Consider the following 19,303-nt stretch of genomic DNA (forward strand, 5'->3'; position numbering starts at 1 on the left):
TGGGCACAAGTCCTGCTCCAAAGCACTGGGATTTTAATTAAAATGTCCAGTTAAAAGCAGCCCCCTGTGTTATTCTGGTTGCAAGGGGAGGCTCATGTTGTGTGTGTTGGCCCCGGGGTATCTGGTCATGTTCCCCTCTCTAGCAAGGGACGCTGACTCCCCCCGCTGCTCGTTCACGGGCCGCCCCAAAGCTTCAGGCCTTCGGGGCGCCAGGTGCCCTAGGAGGCCCCTCTCCACCTCCACCTGGGGCGGCTACGGCTTCCGCTTTACTGGTGTGAGCATAGAGCCTGGTCTCCCCAGAGAGGAGAGGAAGCTTTGCAATCTAGCGGTTTAGGGAGCTCCCTAGGGGAAGCGACATGCATGGGGTCCCCACTTCACAAGGCTTGCTACATGGACACCCACATACAAAACAGTCAAGAATCGTGACCCATAGGCCTAGAGGAACCCCCAGAGCATCCCTCCATTAGGCAAGTCCCATAGAGGATTTAAAGTAAGTGCTTACACACACAGACATCAGTGATTGCCATAGCACAAACTTCCGTACCTATCCTCCACAGCCAAGGCCAGAGCCCTCCTCTGTCAGGAAGGCTGCCCTGATTAGTGGAGAAGGGAAAGGCTGTCGAGCCATTTAATCCAAACCCACCAAGAAACCCCTTTCCCCAATATACAGCAATAATTCTAACTGATCAAAATAAGCCAAGGGAAAGAGGAAAAGTGCCCTCGTGTTGTGAGGCTTCTTGCTGTCAGCAGGGGCTCAGAGCCTCAGCCCTGCGGGGCTCAGCAACTCAGCTGTGGGCAAAGCGCAAACGCCAAGGTGCCCTGCTACCGCATCCCTCCTTGCAGGCTCTGTCACCTTCTGGAGGCTGTCTGGGGGGGCCTGTCCCATTGCAAACTTCACTCCTGTAAGTTGGGCAGTCGTTCAGCAGAAACTTCCCTGCTTCGGGTTTGGTTATTTTTGACACCAGCCTGACTGTGTAATGCAGAAGCTCTGTCAGGCTCGAAATCCTTAGCTTTATTCAACTACATGGCATTTCCTTCTCGCTGGAAGAGTGATACAGCCAGAGTGCCTAGTTCGTGGATATGGGATACAACATTTCACTTGCCGTCGTCTGACAGGTAAGCTTTATCTGTGATGGGCCCTGTGTGTCTGTGATGGGCCCTGTGTGTCTTGATGGGCCCTGTGTGAGTGTGTCTGCGTTGGGCCCTGTGGGTGTGTCTGTGATGGGCCCTGTGGGTGTGTCTGTGATGGGCCCTGTGGGTGTGTCTGTGATGGGCCCTGTGAGTGTGTCTGTGATGGCCCTGTGGGTGTGTCTGTGATGGACCCTGTGAATGTGTCTGTGATGGGCACTGTGGGTGTGTCTTTCAGTCTAGAGACAAAGCTTGGGTCAGCAGCATGGTGGTAACAGCAGGAGATGCTCTCGCCTGTGTGGCTGACCAGGAAAGCTTTGTGCGGGTCTATAACATCAAGGAGTACAGCCTGTGGGGACCAGAGTTGCGGCCTCCCAAGAGTAGGCAATGAATTCCTCATGTTAAATAGTGTGACAAGCACAGCTTCAGTCTTAGGTTAGCACTCTAGTTGGTAAAATTAAATTGTGCCAGTGAAGAGGGGCCTCTTAAAACTCTTTAAGAATGGATTTAGAGAAAAATATTTTCATGAAAGTATTCATTGTTGGCAAGGATGCTAGAAAATGAGCACTCATACACTTTTTGATGGAGGGTAAATTGGTGTTTACTCTCTGCAGGGCAGGTTGACAATATGTGTCTAAAGCTTCAAATCAGCAATTCTACTTCTAAGGATTTGATTAAAAGAAAGAATAAGAAATATGCACAAACATTTAGTTATAAGGTTCTGAATCAACATATTGTTTTTAAGAAGGAGAGAAAAATAAATATAGGCAACCTAGATGTCCAACAAAAGGGGGATTGATTAAATACATGATGGTATAATGCATTGAAATATCTTTAGTTGTTAAATGATGCTGTAATATGAAAATGTGCTTACAGGAAAAATATCCATGATAAATTATTAAATGAAAAAAATCAGATTGCAAAACAATATTACAGGATGAATCTATCTTTGTTAAAGCAAAGAAGCATATGGAAATTAAAAATATGGATAGATATGCACCAAGGTCTTAACAAATGTTATCTCTTTGTAGATGAGGTTTTGTTTTCTTTGTTTCTGTTCTGTTTTCCTCTTTTTACAAATCTGTCTTTTCTAGTATTTCTGGATACATGTTGCTTTGGTAATAACAAAATATATGTTTAAAATTTTAAAACTCTTTCATACAATTGTAAAAGTGTTCATGTTTAGAAAAAAATCAAACAGCACAAAAGAATGAAAAATAAAAAGTACTAGCTGTTCTCCAATCTCCTCTGTCACCTGACCTGCCATTTCTGCGTGCTCCTAACACTGCTAATGCATTCGAACTTCCTTCCAGAAAGTTTCTATACATATATATACAGGGGCACATACACAAGACATAATTTTCAGAACTTTTTTTTCTTTTATCTCTTAGACAACTTTTTTTCTTTGCATCTCTTAGACAACTTTCCAAATAAGCATATTTAGTTTTATTTAGCATATCTAAATGGCTATATAATATTCTATTAAACACATTTCTGTAAAGCCAATGTAGAGGTAAATATTCACAAACTTCCCTTTAGTCACCTTTTCTTGTTCTACCACAGGAGAAGTTTAAACGCTAAAGTAAGAGAAATCGGAATTTGGAAGTAAGAGTGATCTGCCTTGCATTGGTCTTCACTCCAGGTACCAGGTACCAGCCTATTTTAAAAATCACTTTTGAGTACTTGCATGTTCCTGCAGGCTGCCAAACCATAAGTGCCTTGCATGGGTCCCATTTTCTGTGTCTTTGGACCTGGCACAGGGTCTCACACACAGTAGGTACTCAATGAACACTTATCAAACTAATGTAGCAAGACCAATGAGTCCAGTACCTCTCTCCCTGTTGGACCCGCATCCAGATCTGACCCGTCCTGCAGGAACCATTATACGGACGGCATCTAGCATCATGGTGGTGAACTCTCCCTCCATACTCAGATATGTTTTCCCTTTGAATTAGATGTGACTTTCTGGAGGGCCCATGTCAGCATGGTGACATCGTGAGTACCATCCATTTTAGAGTTCAAGAATCTGTAAAAGAGTTAAAATAATTTCGCAGCTGTGATCAAGTTGATCCTCCCAGAAGCCCTCTGAATTAGTCAAAAGAGGAAAGCAGTGTTACATTCTGCTGTTGGTGAAAACAAGATGTACATATTCCCTACACGGAATAAAGGAAGAGATTGGAAGTCTTCATTTTTCTTGTAAATGGATGATTGTTTTCCTTGAATTGATCTGGTGTTTTAGTGTAAGTTTAGAAGCTTAGTAAGTTTAAGATTTGTTTCACTGGAGTTGAAAGGAATCGGTGCTAGAGGTGGGACCTGAGCTCCGGCCAGATGGTTCTTTCCAATCTCTTGGTCTTCTCCCCAGACCCATCATCCACAAGATGGTTTCCATCATATCTTGTTTGATATCTTGGGGCTGGAGTTAGGGAATTTGTGGGAGGGGGTGTGATGTGGCAGGAGGCAGGGAGAGAATGGTACCCAGAATAATTCAGGAGATTAACCTGGCTTCTATATCCCAACTTTAGTTAATGGAGTATTGACATGTTGAGCTAGTGTCCCTTTCATGCTGTAACAGCCCTGGAGCATCTCTCCTCCCCTTTTCTCTCATTAGTTTGGAGCTGATAGAAGAAGAAAAGTTTCTGCTGTCATCCTCCCTCGACCTCACTGTGCGCCTGTGGAGCATGGACGGGGAGTACACAGGTATGGAATGTCCACCTGGCCACCACCTCAGTCCCAGTGCAGGGCCTCAGATGGAGCCTCCACTGAGTCATGAATTCTCTGAGGTAAAGTGTACTGATCAGCGCAGGCTGCCATAACAAAAGACCACAGACTGGGAGCTTAGGCAGCAGAACTTTATTTCTCTCATGGGAGCAGTTCTGGAGATGGAAGTCTGAGATCAGGGCGCCAGCATGGTCTGGTTCTGGTGAGTGCCCTGTTCCTGGATTTCAGACTGCCACCTTCTCGCTGTGTCCTCACATGACCGAGAAAGAGAGAGCTCTCTGGTGTCTCTTCTTATAAGGACTCAAATCCTATCGGATCAGGCCCTACCCTTTTGACCTCATTTAACCTTTAACTACTTCCTTCTAGGCCCTATCTCCAAATACAGTCACATGGGGAGTTAGGGGTTCAGCATATGAATTTGAGGGGGACACAATTCAGTCCATACTATAAAGTCAACTTACGTTCACAAAAATTAACAAAATCAAAGACGTTTAAACTTAGAGAACTCAGCTAGATACGGCAGCGAGTTTGGTAAGGAAAAGTGTTATCATAAGGTCATGTCTGGGCAGGAACAATTCAGGATGGGGAGCTGAGTGTGGAGAAAGGCCCCGCCTGAGTGGGCCGTCCTGACAGTAACCCGACTTCCGGCTCAGAGAGCCTCTGCACCTGTTTCAGCAGGTTAACTTGCCTCCCTGGCTGATATTTTTTGAGGCAGGTGCTAGAACTATTTTGAATTTATCCTGCAAGCTCTTAGTATCTTATTGAGTAGCTTATTCCCCCGTGTGATATATTTTGTGGGAGGCATTCTAGGCTTGAGTCTCCTGGGCAAGTGGCCCTGTAATTGTTTCTTATGGAAATACAGAAGCAGAAGTGAATTTGATTAAGTTAACCAGGATTAAGGAGACCCAGCAAAGCTTCACTCTGATCAGAAGACAAGCTACCTTCCATCCTATGCTTATTATTTGTTAATTTATCTCTACTCTTCCAGGGACCTTTGGGCAGAGTAGCCCCTGGGATGTTTTCACTCCTGCCTCCTGGAGCCACCCTAGAGTCCCCTATGAAATTTTGACAGATGCCCAGAGCATGCCTGCTCACCCAGTGCTGGAAGGGGATGTTCCTGCAACGCACCTGGGAAAGGAGGAGCAGGAGAATGCGGTGAAGGGAAAGGCCAGGGCTAAGGTTGGTTCTGGCACATCCTATTCATCTGTGTTTTCTTTGTAGCTTCCACACAGATCAAGCAGGGAATACAAACCGCTGTCTGAGGGAGTCCAGGCATGGCCAGAATAAAAGTGTGTCCCAAGATCATGTTACAGACCAGGGCCAGGAGGGTGTGGTCCATCTCGGGGAGAGTTGGAGCTGATCTCCCAGCATCACTTGGCTTTTTTCTCCTTTTGACCAACAAAAGGCTGTCATCCATGGCCTTGGGACGCAAGGAGACTCAGCACCGTGCTCAACCCAACTGTCACATCTGAGAGAGACAGACACCGAAAATTCAGCCCACGGCACACTTTCACCATTATGAAATATATTTAAAAGCTGGGCTTCCTAACGAGTGAAGGGAAGAAATGATCAGCTTATGATCTATGAAAGCCAAAATTGGAGCAGGAGATTTTGAGAGGGCCCTGGAAGATGCAGCCTTGATTTAGGGCTCGGGGAAATATATGGATTTCCAAGAAATGCTCACCCTTTAATAAATTGAAAAGCAGGTCATTTCATGAGCTATTGCTCACTGGTTATGTTACAACTCAAAGCAGGACACCTGCTCTCCCAGCAAAATAATGTGTCTTCGGTTTTTCCTTGGCAGCCTCCTGGAATACTGATCACACAGTAGAATCGACACAGACTTCATCTGCTTTAGAGCCCCAAACATGTTCGAAACAGGAAATAAAGGGAGCGGGAAGGCGTAGATCAAGAAAGCCTTCTGTCTTGTCGGAGGCGGCTCGCCTTCCGCCGTCTTGTGTCACAAGCCTTCTCAAGGTTAGGAGGAGATGCTGTGGCGGCTCGGGAGACTCCGCGTATGCTACGCGGCACTCTCGGCCTATTTAGAAATGCAACAATTTCAGTGTGCGTTTGATACAGAGAAAATAAGTGAGTTCATTAATTTGATAGACCCAGAATGTGGAAAATAAAAGCCAGGGAGAGGGAGGAAGACAGGAAGGAAAAAGAGCAGATGGGGACAACTGCAGACACGCACACGAGCTGGGTGTTGGATGCTCCGCTCCTCACCAGACCCAGAGAAATCAGACTGCCAGTTCAGGTGCAGGGAGGAAGGAGCTGAGCGAGCGAGGTGGGAGGAAGAGGGGAGAAAGGAGGAGAAGGGGAAAGGGCCGGGGGAGAGGAGGAGGATTCTCAGTTGGACAAGATCAAAACATGTAACTTGTATGGTGTTTGCTCTCCAAGGTTGAGAGAGAGTGAGGCACAGACCTGGTGAGTGACCTTGATCTTGTGTAAGGAAACCGTTAGGTGCTTCTGTGTTTATTATTCTGTCCAGTTTGACTGCAAGTACCTCAGGAAAGAGTCTGTAAATTCTTTTCAAGAAAAATGCAGGGGTGAAAAAAGAACCTAAGCCCTTCTATAGTGTACCTGGGCCAGTCGGTGGGAATCCAGACTGTGAAATGACAGAATGAAGGGCTCGCAGCACTGCTTATGAGTTAGGGTTAGCTGAGTTCTGCTCTCAAGTTCACCTGCATGAATCGTGTGCCCTCCAGCCATCGCTTCCACGGATTTATAAAACGAGGGGTGGGATCAGCTGATCTTAAAGTTTCATACCAACCCTAAAAATGCTATGTTTCTCTGAACGTCTGTTTTGCAAAACTGGTCATATTGACTGCATTCTGGATGTCAGTAGCAATTCTACCAGAATGCCAGCATATCAAATACAACCACGACTAAAATAAGTTGACCGGATGCAGAAAATCACTCACCTGGAGAATGTCACATGTGGGTGTGTAGTTGGAAAATCGGCTGAAAGCTCAGGGGAAAATGCTCTTGTTATCTAACAGATTCAGACAGCCTGGATCTCATCCTAGCATGGGAAATCCATGTAACTGACAAGTTATCCTCGTTCCCTCGCACCAGTGTGATCATGGGTTCCCATTCCCATTTCTGCTCCTTTTTATTCCAGCATGAAAAGATGTCTAACCCTCGCTCTCCAGAAGACTCCATCCTTGAAGGTGAAACGAAAGAAGACATAAATCGATGGTACGCGTTTTGCAATCGCAGGTCAGCCAGAAAGAAACGCTCGGGTCAAAGCAAGGGCCGTCCTGAAATAAGGCAGCCTTTCCTGGCTGAGGCATCCCAGGCTGCCCTGTCATAGGCATGAGTCACTTGTCCCTAAGGCCCCCAGCCTGTGAGTATAACGAGGTCACAGCTCAAATATCACCAGTTAAATGTCCTATCCGCATGACTCAGGACACTCTGAGGAGCCCCAGTTTTGTCTGGTCATCTCGTGTGGTCACGGGTCACCCTCTCAGGTTCTTCACTTCAAGTTCTATGGTTGATGTTGCTGTCTGCAAGGCCACTTGAGGCAGGACCACCTCATCCTTCCTCCCGCAGGAGCCCTGTGCAGCCACTCTGACCTCCTGAGGGCGTTGGGTGGGGGCTTCCCAAGCCTGTGAAAGCCTGGGGTACCGCAGAGGCCCTGCGTGCCCTCCAGGTCTCTCTGCAACGGGACGTGCCTGGGTTCTGCAGAGAAGTAGACAAATGAGTGAACTCCTCTCTCTCTACTTCTGTAAGGTGTTTTGCTCCCCAGACCCCCCACTAGCCTTCTTGGGTCCCAATCACTAAGAGACCTAAACAAACAGTCCCTTCAGTGTCACCTGCTGCTCCTCTCATCATGGGATTTAGATCTAGGCCACGGGGCGACACGGGTATGATACCCAGCTCCTTGGTGCAGTGGCTCATAGTCATCAAGAACCCAGGCCCCTTCTAAGAACTTCTTCCCCACTATCTTAGCTCTGGCTTCTGTCCTCGCCATCACCTTATGGTTCAGATGGCTGCTGGGGCCACTCGCCTTCCACCCACACTCTAGGCAGTGCGAAATAAACAGCAGTGCGGAGAGCGGGATTTCAGGGCTAAACGGGTGAGTCTTCCAGCCAGATCAGCTTCCTTTATGGACTTTTCCAGGAGGTCCTGCACACTCCTACTTACATCTTTTTGGCCAGAACTTAGTCACATGGCCACATCTAGCCACAAGAGAAACTGAGAGCTCTCTGACTAAGGAGGAAGGCGAGAAAGGGTTTTTGGTAGACAACTAGCAATCTCTGTTCCAGCAGGTCACACAGTAAAATGCTTCAGATGCTGTCAGAATTGGAGGCTATCATACATAGAAACTCTACCCATCATCCATATCTTGCCAGAAAATGGCCCAGAGCCATGAATCTGAAATTTGGTCATGGCACATAGTTGGCTTGTTAGAAAATGATGTGGACTTGAGTTATAGTCCTAGGCCTGTCTTTGTAAACAGTGTGACCTCAGACAAGTCATTTAAACTTCCTGTTTGTACACCTTGAGATCTCCCAGGTGGATCTGGAATCTAATGAGATGGTGAATGTGACAGTGGAGACTGGAAAGGAAGGGGGCTTCTCTGTCCACAGAGGAGGTTTGGTTTGGCGTGGGGTTTGGCATCTTCAGCACCATCATCATCATTAGCGGCAGCAGCAGAAGCAGCACCGTTCTTTAAACCCCTTCACAGGCCCTGCTTTGGGATTAGTTGCTGGGCTCCTCGGAGAATTAGTCACCTCGGGCTGCTATAACACAGTACCACAGCCTGGGTGGCTTAAGCACCAGACATTTATTCCTCACAGTTCTGGAGGCTGGAAGTTCTGGCCAATCCAGTTCCATATGAGGGCCTTCTTCTTGACTTGCAGGCAGCCACTTTCTCATGGTGTCCTCACATGGTAGAGAGAGAGAGAGTAATCTCCCTCTTTTCCTCTTCTTAAAAGCCACTAATCCTGTCATAAGGGCCCCACCCTCATGACCTCATCAACTGTAATTACCTCCCCAAGGCCCCATCTCCAAAAGTTGTCACATTGGGGGTTAGGGCTTCCAAATATGAATTTTGGGCGACACAATTCAGTCTGTATCACTGAAATTGCTGTGGGGTGTGAGGTGGGAAAAGGTTTTCAAACAACATAAATAGACAGCTCATGCACACAGAGGGTTGCCATGGTAAGATGCTGTATGCTCTTGCTTCAGTCCACTCCAAGCAGAGGCAGCACGGAGAGTCAGCTCCAAACTCAGAGCTGGTTCAGATTCTCTACCAATCTTTGTTGAATGGCCAAGTGGGTGGGACGGAAAGTGAGAGATGTGATCAGTGAAAGAAAGCAAGCAGAGAGGGGCTGCTTGGAGTGTTGCCACCTGGAGATGAAACAGCAGAAACCCTCTCATGCAGTAGGATCGACACCAGTGGTGGTTGGATTAATTTTTGAAAAATTTTTAAGTCAGGGAACCATTAAAAAATGATATGTGCATCCTGTAAACATTTTATTTCAATTTGCAACAGTAAGAAGTACATTCATCCCCTAATCTTTTGATGTAGGGCCAGGGCTTTTTCTTCAAGTAAGAGACGAGTTCAGCACAGTCTTTCATACAGTAAACGCATTATATATGATTTTCAGTTTCCAATTTTTTAAAATAGAACAAGAACTTAAAGATATTTGCAAAGCAATATGAGCACAGTAGCCTCCTAGATTTTTATAATTTTCCCCAAGCTTTAACCATTGTCTCATCCATCTTCAATTCAGTATCACCCTCACCCTCATCTAGTCATTTCAAACTATTCATTTGAGTTTTCACAAAGTTTTTTACACTAGTTTTATCAATTTTCATTTTGCTTAAATAAATTTGTCTTCACAATAAAATGTACAACTGGCATACCCAGGTTTGGGAACAAATACAGCTGATTCTTATGAAGCACACAGCTCAGCCCTCAACTATTGGGGGTAGAAGTGCCATCCACCAGACGTGAACGAGCCGAGGGCTGCGGGCATTTGGCAGCTGTTTACGGAGAGTCAGTTAATCTATCAGTTCAGTTAAGAGAGTGTCTACTGCATGTGATCCTTCGAGCAAGAAGGATTCCCTAGAAATCAAATCAATGCTTTCCCTGAACAGCTTGGCTGTGTCACTGAGGATGGGGAGAGAGAACACGGGAAAGAAGAAGGCAATGACCCTGTTGTTAGTCTACCCATGTTAGTTTTACAAGATACCTCACCTACGTTATCTTAGTGGGGCCCAACCTTCTCAAAGCACACACCTTATTCAATGTCAAAAAGTGTCGAGGATTGGGGCCGGCTCCATGGCCAAGTGGTTAAGTTCGCATGCTCCGCTTCAGCGGCCCAGAGTTTCGCCGGTTCGGATCCTGGGAGTAGACATGGCACTACTCATCAAGCCATGCTGAGGCAGCGTCCCACATAACACAACTAGAAGGACCTACAACTAGAATATACAACTATGTACTGGGGGTGCTCTGAGGAGAAAAAGAAGGAAAAGAAAAAAAAGATAGCTCAGGTGCCAATCTCAAAAAAATAAAAAAATGTTGAGGATCTTCCACCCAGGGCCATCTCTGACACGGGGGTAGGAAATTACCAAATTGCTTTGTTTTGTTCTTACGACCTCTCTGGAGATGTACTACTTGTTGTCTCCACTTACAGATGAGGAAACTGAGGCTTAGGGAAGACATGTGATTTGCCCAAAGTCAAACCAGTCTTCCGTGGTGAGGCAGGAACATGATCCCGTTGCTCTGTCCAGTACCCCACAGAGAAAAGACCAAGGGCTTTCACTGGAGCGTTTCACAGAAAAGGTATTTATATGAGCACAGAAAGGAAGGGTGTAGCTTTAATATGGTCCAAACACTGAGGAGAAGCTATTGGTAATGGGTAGATTATTGTGGAATCAAGTACCCTTCCCAAAACACAGGCCTCGATGATGGTGCTAGCGTTAACCGGCTGAGACACACAATGGCCAGGGTTCGCTTAATCGAAAGGGGTAGAAAGGTGGCCAGGAGTAGGAGCTTCCCAGCATGTGCAGGGTGAAGTGAGGCCAGGAGAGGCAGACTGGGAAGTCATTTCCAGAAAAACCATACCGGGAGACAAATGGATGGGAATTCGCATGGAGCAAAGAGGGTATAGACTACCTTTGGGCTCTCACAGAGAGGGAGGAGGTGCTAATGGAGCAGAGATGGAGCACAGGCCATAGAATCCAGTGAACAGATGGAGAATAGTGCTGTAGAGACAAGCCAAGCTCCAGCAGAGGTGGGTAAGTATATGTTGTGCTCCTGACAGATCAAGGACGTTCAGATTTGGTCTCAAGGTTTTTGCTGGCAGTTGTCCATGGATACTTCCGGGAAAGTTTGTTCAACATTCACTCTACACTATTTGCTGAGCACAACTCTGTGCCATGCATGGTGCTGAGATGCAACACTGGGGATACAACTAAGAATGGAGAGGAGTCTGTGCCCTGAAGGGGCTTACACGCCGGTGGGAGGAACAGGGCTCTCCAGGCTCCGACCCTTCAGTGCTCCGCTCTCCCCTGGCAGGAGTGGTGCAAAGCATTGTGGGGGCACTAGCTTGGGAGGTCACTGGGGAGCTTCCTAGAGGAAAGGAATTCATACTGAGGCCTAAAGGATGAATGGGACATAGCTGTTGGAGAGGAGACCTCAGGGGAAGAAAGAGCTACCGCAACACAGATGAACTTTGAGAACATTAAGCTAAGTCACAAAAAGACAAATACTATATGATCATTTCCACTTACATGAGGTACTTAGAGTAGTCACAATTCATAGAGACAGAAAGTAGAATGGTGGTTGCCAGGGGCTGGGGACAGGGGAAATGGAGAGTTGGTGTTGAATGAGTACAGAGGTTCAGTTCTTCAAGATGAACAGAGTTCTGGAGATGGATGCTGGTAATGGCGGCACGACAGGAATCAATGGACTTAATGCCACAGAATTGGACACTTAAAAATGGCAAATTTTATGTCCTGTGTATCTTACCACAATTAGAAATTAAAGAGAGGGAGAGAGAGAAGAGTATGAGGCCAGGCCCCTGGGCAAGAGGGCAACGGGAGCTCTGGGAACTGTGAGAGGTTCAGTGTGGCTGGCACAGTGTGGAGGCTGCGACAGTGGCAAGGACGGGATGGAGAGAAGGAGCTTGAGGGTGGAAGTAGATGCTTTCTGAGCTGTTTAGAAATGAACAGGAGGGAGGAAAGAGTTGGGCTAGAGGGTCAAGCAGAAGGGATCGACATATATGTTTTTGCTAATGGAAAACGTGCTAGGATGAGAGGTACCACTAGGCTCAATTTAGGGGCTTGCATTTAAGCAGGAGGCAGCAGTGAGCCACCAGGCCCCCGCGAATCTGCTCACTCTCCTGGTTGTTTTCCTCTAGGCTGCGGCTGGAACAGAACAAGCCTTCCTAGAGAGCGCCGGAGCTGGGGGGACCCAGCATTTACCAGAGCCTCCGGTACCATGAGGTCGCCTGCGTGTCAGCTCTCAAGGAGAAGCCTGATTTGTCTATTATTGGCTCATATTTGTTCAATTTAAATTTTCTTACACAGGAAAAAGAAGGAAATGAGGCTGCCCAGAAGGAGCACTGATCACATAGCAGTCTCCTTGTTTGAGACCGGAAGAGACTAGGCTGCTGTTTTCTTTTCTTGGCCAATTCTCCTTCCCCAGTTAATCAAGAGGTTTGGCTGAGATTAAGCTCTGCCCAACAGGGGCAAGGATGAACCAAACAAGGAATGATTTCGGCCAATGTGGGCTTCCTCCCAACGCAATTAGAGCTTGAATTTAAGCAAACAAATCGGATTCAAGGTTTTTCTTCCTCGAAAGCCGTTATTCCATTGAGTGAAGGGAGCACAGAGCTGATGGGCTCCAGCCAAGCCTCCCGAAGCAGTTCCACCACAGTCCCCAAATATCGCTGACAGCGACTGCCCACGGAAGGGCTGAGGACAGCAGGAGGGAGAAGGGAGGCTGTTGGTAAAAAATAGCTAGCAGTTTTGAAAGTTTGCTTTGCGCCAGGTAAACCTTGGTTAAGAGCTTAGATGTATAACCTCATTTATTCCTAATAACACCCCCGTGGATAGATGCTGTTATTATCCCATTTCATCCACAAGGAGACTGAGGCTCCAAGAAGTTAAATGACTTACCGATGGTTAACAGTTAAGTAAATGGCACCAGAGCCCATCCTCCTAACTACCCACAATACTGATGCTTGAGAAGAGGTGAACAAGCTCTGGGCATAGAATCAGAAGGCCAGTTGCCTCTCCTTTCCAAGCGTGGTCCTGGAGCAGCCGTTTTAAAGCTATAAACCACCTCAGGTCCCAACAGTAGGAGGAGAACAATAACCACACAGCTGACAGTTACAGAGCACTTACTCTGCTAACCTCTTCAGGGACATCGTTTAATCCTTGCGGTAACCTAGTGACAGTGTACCCCGCTTTACAGATGAGAAAACTGATTCTCAGAGAGATTAAGGATTTTGCCCAAAGTCACATAGTCAAAAAATTCAAAATTCAAACCTTAGTTTGGCAGACACTGGACTGTAAATCTCTACCTCTAATTCAAAGCCATCATTTTGCAGATGACAACATTGAGGTGCAGAGACCCCACCACGGCAAAGCCAGGAAGTCTCTTGACCCTCCTCCCCGAGTCCAGCACTTCCAGTTCCCGCTCACCTGCTCTTTGGTCAGCCAATGACCAGTACCCTTCTCAGAGCGGCAAGAGGGGTGCCTTCCTGGACATGCCCCTCCCCATAGGGCAAGGGGTCTGCAGGACCAAGGAGAAGTGGCCACCCAAAGGCTGCAACCCCTTCTAGACCACACTGCGGGTCCTGGGATCTGGAACTTCCATACCCAGATAGCCCCAAGTCCACGTCCAAAGCCTGTGCAGCATCCTTCCGAATCCATCCATCCACGGAGGGACCACACAGTCGCAGCCCAGTGAGGTGCCTAAGGGGAGGGTCTTTGCTGGGATGCAGACATGCTGGCTGGGGTGCCCATGCATATGCGCACTAAGGCCCCTCGTAGTGCGGGAAGGTGGAGGGAGAAGGGCAAGCTGGGAGCCAGAAGCTGGCTCTCCCTGCATTTCCACACTCGCCACAGAACTATTAGGACTCCAAGAATTCGACATCCAAGCTGCCCTCCAGGGCCTTATGGAGTGACCAAGCTAGGACATTAGAACACTCACCATCTGTTAAATATTGTATTTAACAGTTTCTTTTCTTTTTTTTTTTAAAGATTGGCACCTGAGCTAACATCTGTTGCCAATCTTGTTTTTTTTCTTCTTCTTCTTCTCCCCAGAGCCCCCCAGTACATAGCTGTACATTCTAGTTGTAGGTCCTTCTGGCTGTGCTATGTGGGATGCCGCCTCAGCATGGCCTGATGAGCGGTGCTAGGTCCACGCCCAGGATCCAAACCAGCAAAACCCTGGGCCGCTGAAGCAGAGCTTGCAAACTTAACCATTTGGCCACAGGGCTGGCCCCTTAACAGTTTCTTAAGTTGATATTTAATTTTTAAAAACCAGTCCTCCATTCGGTCTCGTGTCCTGGACCCCCCAAATATTAGGGCTGAGTCTGCCCCTGACTTCCCTTTCGCTTCTCAGACTCCTCTAATCCCACTCCCCAAGGCCCCATGGGCTCATTTCCCTCTTGACAGACCGCCCCTGCCAAGAATGCTGGGGCCTCACTGAGCACTTTCTAGGAGCCCCACCCCTACCCTCACCGTGACTGACATTCCACACAGCAGGATTTCCAGCAGCTCTTGGGGAGATGCTGCTCTGCTTTCCAGTTAAGTTGCCTGATTGTCCCCCGAGATATTTCTGACCCAGCCAGCGGGGGATCCAGCCTTCGGCACCTCCAGCTGGTGCTGGTGGAGAACCCTCACTTCAGCAAGGACTCTTGATTCCCCATGAGGAGAGCTAAGTCAACAAGATTAGGCAAAATGAGAAATTCATTGGCTCATGGACCTGTGGGAAAAACTATGACCAGGAAATTAAAAATACCATCAGGACTGTCCTTCCATCTCTTGCCCCTGTGGTGCTGTCTGTCCTCTCTCTGAAGACCAGTTCTCTCCTCATTGCAGGAAACATGGCCACCACTTTCTCTAGGTTTAATTTGCAGCTTTAGCTCCACAAGCCAGCCTGACTCCACAAGTCCGAGGTCAGTCTGACTTCAGGTTCTCTTGGGTTTCAAGTCCCAAGTCCCCAGCAAGGGCACTTGCTGATGGATCTTGGGTCAGCACTTACCTCAGCTCAACCAACTGAGGGCTGGGGGCTGGTTCCTCTAAAAATGGCTGGTCTCGTAGAGCCACAGGGATGCAAAGGACCTGCTGTCACCAGGAGAAGAGAAGGATGCAGGGTAAACAGATGATCTTCTGCGTGTCTCCGAAAGGCTGGACTACTGATTTCCACTGCTTCAGATTATCAGACTATGCCTGTCTGTCTGCTTGGCTGCCTGCCTTCCTTGCTGACTTCTCTCCTTCTTTCCTTCCTTCCCTCCTTCCTTCTTGACCTGGTTTGAATCCTGAGGTTTCTCATTCCAACTGACTCCAGGCTCCAGAGGCACAGAGAGGCCCTGGTCCAAGCTCTGCCACCAGCTTGCTGATGGGCCAGAGCATCTTATTACTTTATCCCTGAGCCTTAAAGTCCTCAGCTGTTAAAAAAGGAGGGAGGAGCAGTTTGACCCCCAAACAGGTTTGCCCCTCTGTTTCAGAATCTTTAAGCCTCCTAAGCAATCAGCCTAACTCATCCAAGACCTCTTCTCCCACTCTGCTTTTTATAAACCTCTAAACAGTGGGTTTCTTTCTATTTTAATGTAGCATTCATTTTTAATCCTTGATTTTTGGACCATCACACTTAGAGTTTAATCCCCGTGATCCTGGCCTGCCTACCTGGTACTATTTTAAGTTGAGAGCTCTGTGTTAACGCTGTTTTGCTGAGGGCAGTGTTCCCTCCATTACCTAATCACTTGAGGAAATAATGCCATTATACGAAGTCAGTGGTGCCCAGAACAAAACCTGTCTTATAAATCGTGCCAAGCAGGGTTCCAGTACCTCCAGTACTGGTCTGGCCTTGTTGGCAACAGTGTAACATCTGACTTTTTCTGCCCTGGCTCCTCTTTCTGCCCCCTTCCACTCCTTCCTTCCTCTGCAGCCAGAATCCTGCTTTCCCACCTGCCCCCGTGTCCATCAAAACAGGAGCAGGGACAAGGCCGACCATTGCCCTCAGGTCCCTGTGTTAAATGGGGGCTCGTGGGGTTGGGGGAGGGGTGTTCCCTGAAGAAAAAAGTTTGAGACACACCAGATTAAAGACAGCTACATGGGTTCGTTTACCCCAGTACTTCTCCGAGCCCTTAATATTGTCAAGTGCCCGGTAAATCCCCAGGAGAAGAACAGTTTCTCAAACTCTCTTGTCCAGGGAACCCCCTTTTCAAGATGCATCTTGTGAGATGAGTGTTCCAAGGTATATACTTTGGGAAATGCTGTTTGCTTGAACTGCAACCATCTTATGAAGGTATGCTCCATTCAGCCTCTTATATGTAAACTTTTTGTATCTAATTGTCAACTTCTTTTACTTTAAAATTTTTAAAGAGCTTCCGCATCTCTTCTTTCAACTCTCCCTCCCAACAATCCTGTGAGACAAATACTATTTCTCAAAATTTACAGCTGAGGAAACTGGAGCTCAGGAGGGTCTCCTAGTCCCAGTCTCAGCCCTGGGAAGCCCGGAAGCTGGCTAGGTACATCTGATGACTCCTGATCAACATACAAGGAAACTGAGGCACAGAGAGTGTCTTAGTCAGGTCAGGCTGCTATAACAACATACCAGAGATTGGGTGGCTTCAACAACAGACATTTATTTCTCACAATTCTGGAGCATAGAAGTCTGAGATCAAGATGCTGGCAAATTCGGTTCTTGGTGAGGGCTCTCTTTCTGGCTTGCAGACAGCAGCCTGCTTGCTGTGTCCTCACATGGCAGAGAGAGGAAGCTCTGGTGTCTTCTTCTCTTCTTTTAAGGGCACTAATCCCACCATGGGGACTTTACCCTCATCTCCATCCAAATCTGATCTCCTCCCAAATCCCCTACTCCAAATACCACTGTATTGGGGTTAAGGCTTCAACATATGGATTTGGGTGGTATACCAATGTTCAGTCTACAACAGGGAGGTAACTTGTTCGAGTTCATAAGCAAGAAGGTGGCAGAGCCAAGTCTGAGCCCAATGTCACTGGATTCCTGTGTCTATCCTCTTTGTACATAAAGGACAGCATGAGGTATCATCAGACATCAGGCTGGGAGAATATGGGTGGGAAGTTGGCACGAAGGATGGGACTGGATGGGATTTGGGATGCCGATGGCTGGCATTTGAGCAGGGGCCCAGGAGAGTCTGAATCTTCCCTGCCAATAACCTCCTCTCCCATTGAGATCCCAGAGGGAGCCACGCAACAAGGAACAAGGGAAAATGGAACCAAGGTGCCATTTTATTGTTAGCTGAGATTGTTGTCAGTCCCTCAGATAGAGTGCTCCTGCAAGCTGAGCGGGGGATTTATTATAGACTCAGAGCCGGAGCAGGGCCTTCCCTCCTCCTACCCAAATCTTACCACCAGGCTTTGGTGAGCTGAAGACACTGGTGTGAGTAATCCCACCGTGAATAATGGAGTCTAATCAGGATCTTGGTCTCTAATCAGTGCTATTAGAGGAAGGGGTCTGTCTTCTCTCTTCCTGTCTAGGACAACCCAAACTAGCACTGCTTGGCTAAGCCTCAGAGCACAATTTGTTTGCCTTTTTAGGATGCTTTGGTAGAAGGTAGGGGCCCATCAAGGAGGGCCCGTGGTCTTTTCTCCACTCCAAGTTCTCAGGAGAGGTTGGCTACAGCTCCTGGAAGCTTGATCAGGCCCCTCTGAGATTCAGGATGGGGGTAGGATCATTCTTCTAGACCCTGGAGGCCGCTCTCGCCAACCTGAATCCTGACTGCTCTGAGCCCCTCCCTGGGCTCATCCCTCCATCCCTCGTACCACGCCCTACCCCTGCTGATCAGGGTAAACCTGGGCCCACCCTCCCCTTGCCCTCAGTCTCAAGATCCCAAAGAGAATATTTCGCAGTTTACATGCTAGTCTGAAATAATTTGACTGGTTTGACACATCACACCTTCCCGTCCCTCCCATTCTGAAAAGCACCTTCCAGCCTCCTCCTTCGCTTCTACCTCTTGTCATGGCCACTCTCACGAAGAAAGATGTCATTTGTGTGCACCTTTATTATCATCAGAGGTATTACTAAAGGCTTAAGAATTTTAATTACTGGTTTAATTTTCCTAGATAACAACAAAGCAAGTACATTTCATCTGGGAGACTTCTCTCTGGTGAGGCAGAGACAGGAAAACATTTCCAAAAAGATGTAGGCAATATTCTTCTCATCCCTGTGGAGCACTATAGTGGACTGAGTAATGGCCACCCAAAGATGGCAAGTTCTAATCCCCAGAACTTTCGAATGTGACCTTATTGGGTCAACAACAGGAGAGGCACAAAAGGAACTTCCCGTGAGGAGTTAACAGGACATTGTCAGGACGTTTGGCTAGGATTCCTGGGGAGAGGAAGGCCTGGGCAAGGGGAGATCGACAGGTGAGGGGCGATGGGAGGTGGGGCTGGGTGGTATGTGTGGTGCAATGCGTGTTTGTGTGTGTGTGTGTGTGTGTGTTGTACGTAGTGGGAGATGAGCTGTGTGTGATTGTGTGTGCACATGTATGTACAGCTGAGGGTGGGAAGTTGGGGGGATGGTGGGCAGGGCTACTGGGGCCAGGGAAACAGGGTATGGGACACAGAGTGTCCCTTGGGGTCACTCCTTTCCCACTGGAAGCCACAGCTCTGCTCCAACATCTCTATGGCCTCTGAGGAGGGGCTATTCACTGTCTTAGGGACCCTCTTCGACAAGCCCAGGGCTTCCCCAACCAACTGCAGAACAGCCTCAGACTGAGTTACTGCTCTCCTTGGTTGACAAAACTGGCTATAAGACCCCAACCTCTCCTCTTCAAAGAAAGCGAGGATTTATTAGCTCGTGTAGGAAATGACGCACAATGTTAGGAGCATGATCTGTGCGAGCTTCAGTCCAGAGTTGGTCCCAGTGGCCAGTGGCAGCCCTCAGCCCCGTGCAGGCCCACGTGTGCCACCATAAAACAAACCAAAATCAGGATTGGCCACATGTGGACTTCTTTTCCAAAGCTATTATTCTAAACAGGTCTTTATGTCATGCAACTTTACAGTTTCTGTGAGGAATGGGGTTTGACACCCACTGTTGGCTAAAACCCTGGATAGCATGTGAAGGGGGAGGAAGTCAATTCTTGGCTGCAGTTGATTCAAGGAGGCTCCCAAGTAGGAAACAGGGTGGGGCAATGGGACCAGAACTGGCAACACCAGATGGACAGAAGCGAGGCCCCAGGACACTCGCTGGTTCTTTCTGGTTTTGATGCTGGTGGCGGAAACA

At 47.8% G+C, this 19,303-nt stretch overlaps 1 protein-coding gene across 1 annotated transcript in view; it reads left to right on the forward strand.

Moving 5' to 3' along the window:
* LOC103549464 (cilia- and flagella-associated protein 337-like) overlaps window positions 1-5,762 on the forward strand; it is a 67,391-nt gene extending 61,629 nt beyond the window's left edge. The window contains 6 exon segments of the mRNA XM_070579456.1: window positions 844-902; window positions 1,367-1,508; window positions 3,084-3,123; window positions 3,737-3,825; window positions 4,835-5,025; window positions 5,651-5,762. Coding sequence (XP_070435557.1) covers window positions 844-902; window positions 1,367-1,508; window positions 3,084-3,123; window positions 3,737-3,825; window positions 4,835-5,025; window positions 5,651-5,677 — 548 coding nt within the window. The 3' untranslated portion in view covers window positions 5,678-5,762.
* Window positions 5,763-19,303: the final 13,541 nt, after the last annotated feature.

Source organism: Equus przewalskii, chromosome 16 (assembly GCF_037783145.1).
Source record: "Equus przewalskii isolate Varuska chromosome 16, EquPr2, whole genome shotgun sequence".
Taxonomy (NCBI): domain Eukaryota; kingdom Metazoa; phylum Chordata; class Mammalia; order Perissodactyla; family Equidae; genus Equus; species Equus przewalskii.